At 44.3% G+C, this 7,486-nt stretch overlaps 1 protein-coding gene across 1 annotated transcript; it reads right to left on the bottom strand.

The window, feature by feature from the left end:
- Nucleotides 1-4,492: 4,492 nt before the first annotated feature.
- nol12 (nucleolar protein 12) lies at nucleotides 4,493-7,206 on the bottom strand. Its single transcript, XM_086080596.1, has 6 exons — nucleotides 7,029-7,206; nucleotides 6,694-6,799; nucleotides 6,563-6,611; nucleotides 5,354-5,499; nucleotides 5,166-5,260; nucleotides 4,493-4,848 (listed from the first exon to the last, which is right to left on the bottom strand). The coding sequence occupies exons 1-6, from the start codon at nucleotides 7,136-7,138 to the stop codon at nucleotides 4,635-4,637; spliced, it is 720 nt and encodes a 239-aa protein (XP_085936722.1). The 5' UTR covers nucleotides 7,139-7,206; the 3' UTR covers nucleotides 4,493-4,634.
- Nucleotides 7,207-7,486: the final 280 nt, after the last annotated feature.

The raw sequence follows: 7,486 nt of genomic DNA, 5'->3' as shown, positions 1-7,486 counted from the left end.
TTTGAGTACCCTGTTTTGAGCAATTTGTGTTCAGCTTGCCGGACTGGGCCTGAGGCTGGCTTCCCTGGGACGCTACTCCGGAGAGCCTGGACAATGTCAGGCCTTCCTGACCGACTGCGAGATCCACTTTGAACATTCCCCGCAGGTCTTCCCCACGGAATGTTCCCGTGTGGCCTTCATGGTTTCTCATCTGACCGGAGGAGCCAGGACATGGGTCACCGCGGAATAGGCAAGGAACTCTCTGACCTATCAGACCGCCTCCGACTTTTGTACAGCCATTCGCCAGGTCTTTGATCCCGTCAATACGGATCGAGAGAAGGCTTGAGAGCTGAGCAATCTTCGGCAAGGCAGGGAGTCAGTCAGCGACTATGCCATCCGGTTTCACAGCCGAAAGTGGCTGGAATGCGATGGCTCTTTATGATCATTTTTTGAAGGGTCTTACCACGTAGATCCAAGAACTGTTGCTCCCTATTGACCTGCCGGCTGACCTGGACTCGCTGATCTCACTCTCCATCCGCACAGACAATCGGTGGCGGGAGCTCGCTCAGGCTAGCGGGACCCAAAGGAGAACTAAACAGAGGCCCTTCCTGCAACCACCAGCCACGGGAGCTCCACGGCTTCCTCCTTCCCCGACAACAACCCAGGTGAGGATCTGAGGAGGCGACGTCTAACCCATGCAACTAGGCCGAGCCCAACTGACACCGGAGGAACGACAACGCCGCCGCCAGCAAGGCCTGTGCTACTACTGCGGTGAATCCGGTCATCTGGCGGTCACCTGCCCCACCATCGAGCCTCTCCGGTGAGTGCATGTTTCCCCGAACAAGCCAAAGCTCAAACTCGCGCCTGTCACGATCACTCACCATGCCATCACCACAGATCTGCCAGCCCTCATCGACTCTGGGGGCAGACGAAAGTCTGATGGACTGGAGATTGGTGAAACGGTTACAAGCTGCAACTGAGCCGCTGAACACGCCAATCCAAGCCAGGGCACTCAACGGCAGGGTATTATTTGACATTTCCCATATCACAGGACCTCTTGAAGTGCATATAGGACAACACCCAGAATGCCTTTTGATTCAATGTTTTTCGATCCCCATCTCACACCCTGGTTCTAGGACATCCTTGGTTGTGTGTGCACAACCCACACATAGACTGGCGCTCTGGGCTCATCCTGACTTGGGGAAAGGACTGAGTGTATCATGGACTGTACCAGCCGGCAGCACCTGCACCCTCAGCTGCAGTGAACCATGTGTCTGTCGCTTCCACCACAGCTGACGAGAATCCGGACCTGAAAACTGTCCCCTCCTCCTATAATCACCTTCGTGACGTCTTCAGCAAAACCAATGCCATGGCTCTTCCTCCACATCGACTATGACTGCTCCATCGACCTGATCACGGAGTCTACCATTCCCAAGGGTAGATTGTACTAGTCTCGGGGCCTGGACGCAAAGCCCTGAACGACTACATTGACGCATCCTTGAGAACCGGACTCATACGGCCGCCCTCGTCTCCGGCGGGGGGTGGATTCTTCTTTGGAGGCAAGAAATACGGCTCCCTGCGACCATGTGTTGACTACAGCTCACTGAATTATATCACCATCAAGAATCGCTACCCCCTGCCCCTGATGTCATCCGTATTCGACCAACTGCAACAAGCCGAAGTCTTCACAAATACCCACTGGCAGCATGTGACCCAAGTCCTTCAACGGTTAGTAGACCACAAGCTGTATGTGAAGGCAGAGAAGAGTCTCTTCCACGTAAACACTATCTCCTTCTTGGGTTTCGTAGTATCACCATGAAGTGTAGAGATGGAACCTGGCAAGATCAGCGCGGTAAGGGACTGGCCCACACCGGAATCACAGAAGAAAGTCCAACGGTTCCTGGATTTCCCCAATTTTTACCGTCTCTTTATCTGGCACTTCAGCTCAATCGCTGCCCCATTGCATGCCTTGACCTCTCCACAGGTGTCACTCCGCTGGACCTCGGAGGCTGATACCGCATTCAATGCTCTCAAGCAACGGTTCGCTGAGGCCCCGATACTCAAGGTTCCAGATCCCAAGCGCCAGTTTGTGGTGGAGGTGGATGCCTCCAACATCGGAATCGGGGCCGTCCTATCCCAACGCTGCCAGGAGGATGGCAAGGTCCATCCCTGCGCATTTCTGTCCAGGCGGCTCTCCAAGGCCAAGTGCAACTACTGCGTCGGCAACCGTGAACTCCTGGCGGTTAAAGTAGCACTGGCTTGAGGGGCAGAACAACCCTTCGTGATTTGGACCGATAACCGAAACTTGGAGTACCTACGCAAGGCCAAATGACTCAACCCCCGACAGGCCAGTTGGTCTCCTTTTATTTTATTTTATTTTTTCTCTCTCTGACCTACAGACCGGGGAGCCAAAACACTAAGGCAGACGCCCTGTCATGTATCCATGACCCCAAGCCTGCTGAGACTGAAGCAGAATCCATCCTTTCACGGAACTGTGTGGTGGGTGCCGTAGGACGGCAAGTTGAGGACTATGTTAAGGAGGCTCTCGAGAACTCTAACCCTCCCGAGAATTGCCCACCACATCGTCTCTATGTACCGGAGGGGCTGCTTCTGCAGGTAATCCACTGGGCACATACCTCACATCTGGCATGTCACCCCGGAGTCCACGGGACTTTGTCCTTCATTGCTCGGAGATTCTGGTGGCCGTAAATAAACTGCTGCCGTTGAGGTCAACCTGCGCCTGGGTCCTCCCTTCCTCGTGTCAATTTTATGGCTACCTTTTTGAATGTTTTCTTTTCTGTCTTTATTATTGTGTGTGTGTATATGAGGCAATTTAGTGTATATTATATGGTACTTTTCTGCTCTCTTTTGGACAATTTATGGTTATTTTTTAAAACTTACATCTACCTTTTTGTCTCTTTCTAACAACTTACAAATTTGGACTCTGACATTTTTTGGAATATTTAATTATTCGTTTTTTTTTAAAATACATTTATTCAAAGAATATTTCATCTAAAAAATAAAATGTATAAAAAAATTAAAATAATTTCTATAATACAGTGCTCGGCGTAAAATAGTACACCCCCTTTGAAATGTAACATTTTAAACAATGTCTCAACGAACACAAATACAATTTCCAAAATGTTGGCAAGCCCAAGTTTAATATACATCTGGTTAACTTATAACATGGAAGTAATGTCAAAAATGTGATTACACATTTTTCAGTTTTACTCAAATAGGGGTGATGCAAAAATTAGTACACTTAACCCCAAAAATAATTTTAGTACTTTATATGGCCTCCATGATTTTGAATCACAGCACCAAGTCTTCTAGGCATTGAATGAACAAGCTGGCAACACTTTGTTGCATCAATCTTTTCCCATTCTTCAAGAATGGCCTCTTTTAGAAGCTGGATGGGGAGTGATGCTCAACTTTTTTCTTTAGAATTCCCCATAGGTGTTCAATTGGGTTTAGATCAGGAGACATACTTGACCACTGAATCACTTTCACCTGGTTCTTCTTCAGAAATATTGGCCTTAGATGTGTGCTTAGGATCATTGTCATGTTGGAAAAGTGCACGACGACCAAGGGCACTTTCAGTATTAAGCAATACAGCTGTGAATGATGCCATCAATGAAATGCAGCTCCCCGACACCAGCGGTAGTCCTGCAACCCCACACGAGGACACTCCCACCACCATGTTTCACTGTTGGCATCACATTTTTCCTTGTATTCTTCACCTTTGCGACGCCATACAGTTTTGAAGCCATCAGTTCCAAAAACTTTTATCTTGGTCTCATCAGTAGTCTTCATCTTTGTCAGCATGCGCCCTGGCAAACTCTAGGCGCGTGTTTTTGTGCCTGGGCTTTAGGAGAGGCTTCCTCCGTGGACGGCACCCATGCATGCCATTCCTCTGCTGTGTATGCCATATTGTGTCACGGGAAATAGTCACCCCAGTTTGGCTTTCTATTTCCTTGGATAACTTCAGTGAACTTAGATGTCAATTGTCTTCCTCCCTTCTCATCCTGTCCAGTTAACATCCGTGGACGACCTGGACGTCTCTGTGAGATGGTTGCAGTTCCATCTTTTTTACATTTTTGTACCACTTTTGCTTCAGTATTCTGACTGATAAGTAAAGCTTTGCTGATTTTCTTGTAGCCTTCAACTTTGCTGTGTAAAGAAATTATTTTATTTCTCAGATCTTGTGATATTTCTCCTCTGTGGTGCCATTGCTAACAGCATGAAATGGGAAACTGATTTCTTTAAGTAACACCCAATTTATAGTCAACTGTCTGCTTGACACCTGCGTAATGAATTATGAGACTCACCTTTTCTAGTCTAAAATTTGGGCTTTGCTCCAGAGACGTTCTGTGGGGTGTACTCATTTTTGCATCACCCTAATTTGAATAAAACTGAAAACTCTGTTCTCTAATGTATATTATTAACCTTACTTTCATGTTATAAGTTAAACAGTTGACAGTGCATAGAGACAATAAGTTTGACAATGTTAGAATTTAGTGGAGAGATTAGGCTTTAATCAAACTAATACAATACATTTGGTGTATAAAAAACACACACCGCAAAACAATACAAAACTTTCACAAAGCTGGACTTGTGAAAATCCACCGTGTGAATAGTCCAGAAAAGATGATCTGTCAGTCTTGTTGACGCTGCTTCTTCCCCGTCATGCGACGTCTCTGCCCCTTGCTTGTCTTCTTGGCGCTGATTTTGCTCTCGCTGACTCTCTTGTCAGCATTCTTGTCCGTCTGCCGGCTTCGTCCTCCTCGGCCTTCCTGCTTCCTGCTTCCCTTTCCCCCTTTCCGCTTGCTGCTGGTGTAGGCACTGAGTGATGCAGTCAGTGAGCGGATCCTGCATAGTTGGGGGACAAAAGTGCAAAAAATGAACAGGTTTCCAACTTCAGCTGTTATGGCACATACTGTACATATCATCGAGCAGCTGTTTAACCCAAATTGTATTCAACTGAATTTAATATTGGCATTTGAAGACCTAAGTATTTTTTTAAGTGCTACTTTGTGTAAAAGATTTGACAAGTCACTGGTATAAAATATGTGCTTATCGTTTGAGTGGTCATTGCAAAATCACAGAAATGTGAATTTAAGCTTTGCTGACACAAAATGACAATCATCAATCTTCATTAGTTGCAACCTGCATGAGCAGAAGCTTACTTTTTGTTCAAGATTGGATTCCCAGCTTGTTTTGGCATTGCCTTTGTTTTTTTCACTTCCTCCCCATTTTCATTTTCTTTATGTTCCCCGTTGACCTAAAAAGAAAGCAAAAGACAATGAATAGCAGGTGTATGCTACCTTCATTTAAATAATAATGTTGTCAAACAAATTCAAGTTGCTGTGCTCACCTTATTCGCTACTTGTTCAAGCAGGTGATTGGTGCTGAGGTCCAGCTCGCTGATGGTAGTCACTGTGACCGTGTGATTTGGATGGTCATACTGAACAGACTCTGTTGTACTGGTGATCACATCTTCCAGATCATCTTCACTTTCCTCTGTAAACAACAGGCAATAAACATCAGGTTACAAGTCTACACATTCAACTCGCAAGTCAAGGCAGCACTCTAAATTTTTTGTTATCTGCCTATTGACTGAAAATATATCCATCTTAAATCCCCGCCCCACTGTTACGTAAAGTGGTGCTTATATTAGCTGGCTTGTGTCTCAAAGTCACCACAAGTCTCCGACAACACCGCAATAAGTAACTACATTTGATTTTTATGCTTTGACTTGTGAGCGCATACTTGAGATGTGAGCGCTGTATAGTGGCAGTGAATTCAACTCGCATCACAAGCAGCAGCACTTTAGCAAATAGAGAACAATTCCTCAAAAAATATCTTCAAAATGTTTATTATCACTCCCAGTTTACTCTCAAACCAAACATAACACTAATAACATTACACCATGTGGATTTAAAATTACCACATTTCAGTCTGCTAGCATAATGCTAACACTAATTAGCATCTATGTTGGTGCTATAGTCCTTTAAATAACCTAATGAACACAAACAGTGCAAAAACGCACGCAGAAAATATAACAGTACTCAGTTATATATTCTTTATCTTCTGCAAAAAAATAATACTAGTGCCGTACTGATGGTCTGTGAGCAGCTGAGACACCTCAATGAACTGTATATCCTGCTTTTTGTCTGTGTTATACTGCTCAAGGTGGCCAAGGCATTAATGGTGGTTACATTCATTTTTCTTCTATATCAAAGGTACAAGAAGATATGAAGTACGAGTGTCGAGAGCTTTGAGCGGAACGGAACACATTTAACTCGTATTTCAAGGCAACACTATTTTTGAAAAATTGTGCTTGAGGGTCACGAAATATGGCCACACCAAGCCACGCTCACGTCATCTCAGCTGCCTCTGGTTGTCATGGTAACAAAGTTGTGCTCCCCCAAAAGGAGTGATTTGAACAAGAGTTTTTCAAGTGGATGTTAAGTGTGTCGTGTATTTTGACCAAAGAGTATTAAAGACCTTTTATTTCACCACCTGGGAACTCTTTTAAATTATGAAAATAAAATGCATGTCTACTTTAAGCCTTCAGGCTCACCAAGCGCTTCTTGTCGCTCCTTCAGCATTTTCACGTATTCCTTATGCCTCTGAAAGACAGTTATCAAAACAAACAGTTCTGTCTGAGTCAAAAATAGTTTTCCACAATTTGCTCCTTGTCTTGGCACCTACCTCTTCTCTGACTCTGTTTTGCTCTTCCTTGATCTTCTTTCGTATTTCTGCTACAGCTGCTTTCCTCCTCTCCACTTTCCTCTTATGGAAACCACTGAGATATTCCCTGACAGGAAGATGCACCAACACAATTGTTTGTTTTGCCGTTTGCATTGTACAATCACAATGCGTCACACTCAGATTCTAATATTAATCAAATAATATGAAACGCAGTTCATAGTGATGAAGAAGTTATAGACCCAATTCACATGCACATGTGATAAACCGTTTAAAGTGTGCACATGCGAACCAACGACAAACACCAATAGTGATACAGAATAATACAGTACACTTACTCCCTCTCTTTGTCGTCAAACATTACAACGCATTTATTTTCCCTCTTTTTAGATCCAGGCTTAAATTTTGCCTTGTTTGACACATTATTGGTCTTTTTTCTGTTTTTCATTATTCTGTGGGGTTGTTTTCCATGCGTGAGCAGACTGTCGTACTACTTCCGGACTTTCACTGTTAGCAGCGCGCTCGCTAACTAGGTCCGACTGAAAACATGACAATTGAGAAATATTCCTGCTAACGGCTTTCGGTTGAAATGAAAATGCACGGTAACTTTTCAGGAAACTTATTTCACCTTCTCTAAACAATGTCATGACGATGTTAAATAAAAAGAAGTAAAAACAGAACGGAGACTGAAACGTTAAGCAGTTGTTCAAATCAAGTTCATTTGAAAGTTAGTAGTAAAAATAAATGCTAAAGCTGTACTTTTATCTCCCTCCCACATGTAGATACACAGATGAGT

This window comes from Leptonotus elevatus, chromosome 1 (genome assembly GCF_054856555.1).
Source record: "Leptonotus elevatus isolate MCC_2025b chromosome 1, RoL_Lele_1.0, whole genome shotgun sequence".
In the NCBI taxonomy this organism is placed as follows: Eukaryota; Metazoa; Chordata; class Actinopteri; order Syngnathiformes; family Syngnathidae; genus Leptonotus; species Leptonotus elevatus.
Note: the sequence above shows the minus strand (reverse complement) of the source record. Positions and strands in the feature narration are given on the sequence as shown.

Excerpts from the sequence above, each read along its gene's own strand:
- nol12 (XM_086080596.1), bottom strand. The coding sequence starts at position 7,138 with ATGAAAAACAGAAAAAAGACCAATAATGTGTCAAACAAGGCAAAATTT. Across the intron at positions 6,800-7,028 it reads TTTGACGACAAAGAGAGGGA|GGAATATCTCAGTGGTTTCC; the intron begins GTAAGTGTACTG and ends TCTTCCTGTCAG. Across the intron at positions 5,500-6,562 it reads GGAGCGACAAGAAGCGCTTG|AGGAAAGTGAAGATGATCTG; the intron begins GTGAGCCTGAAG and ends TGTTGTTTACAG.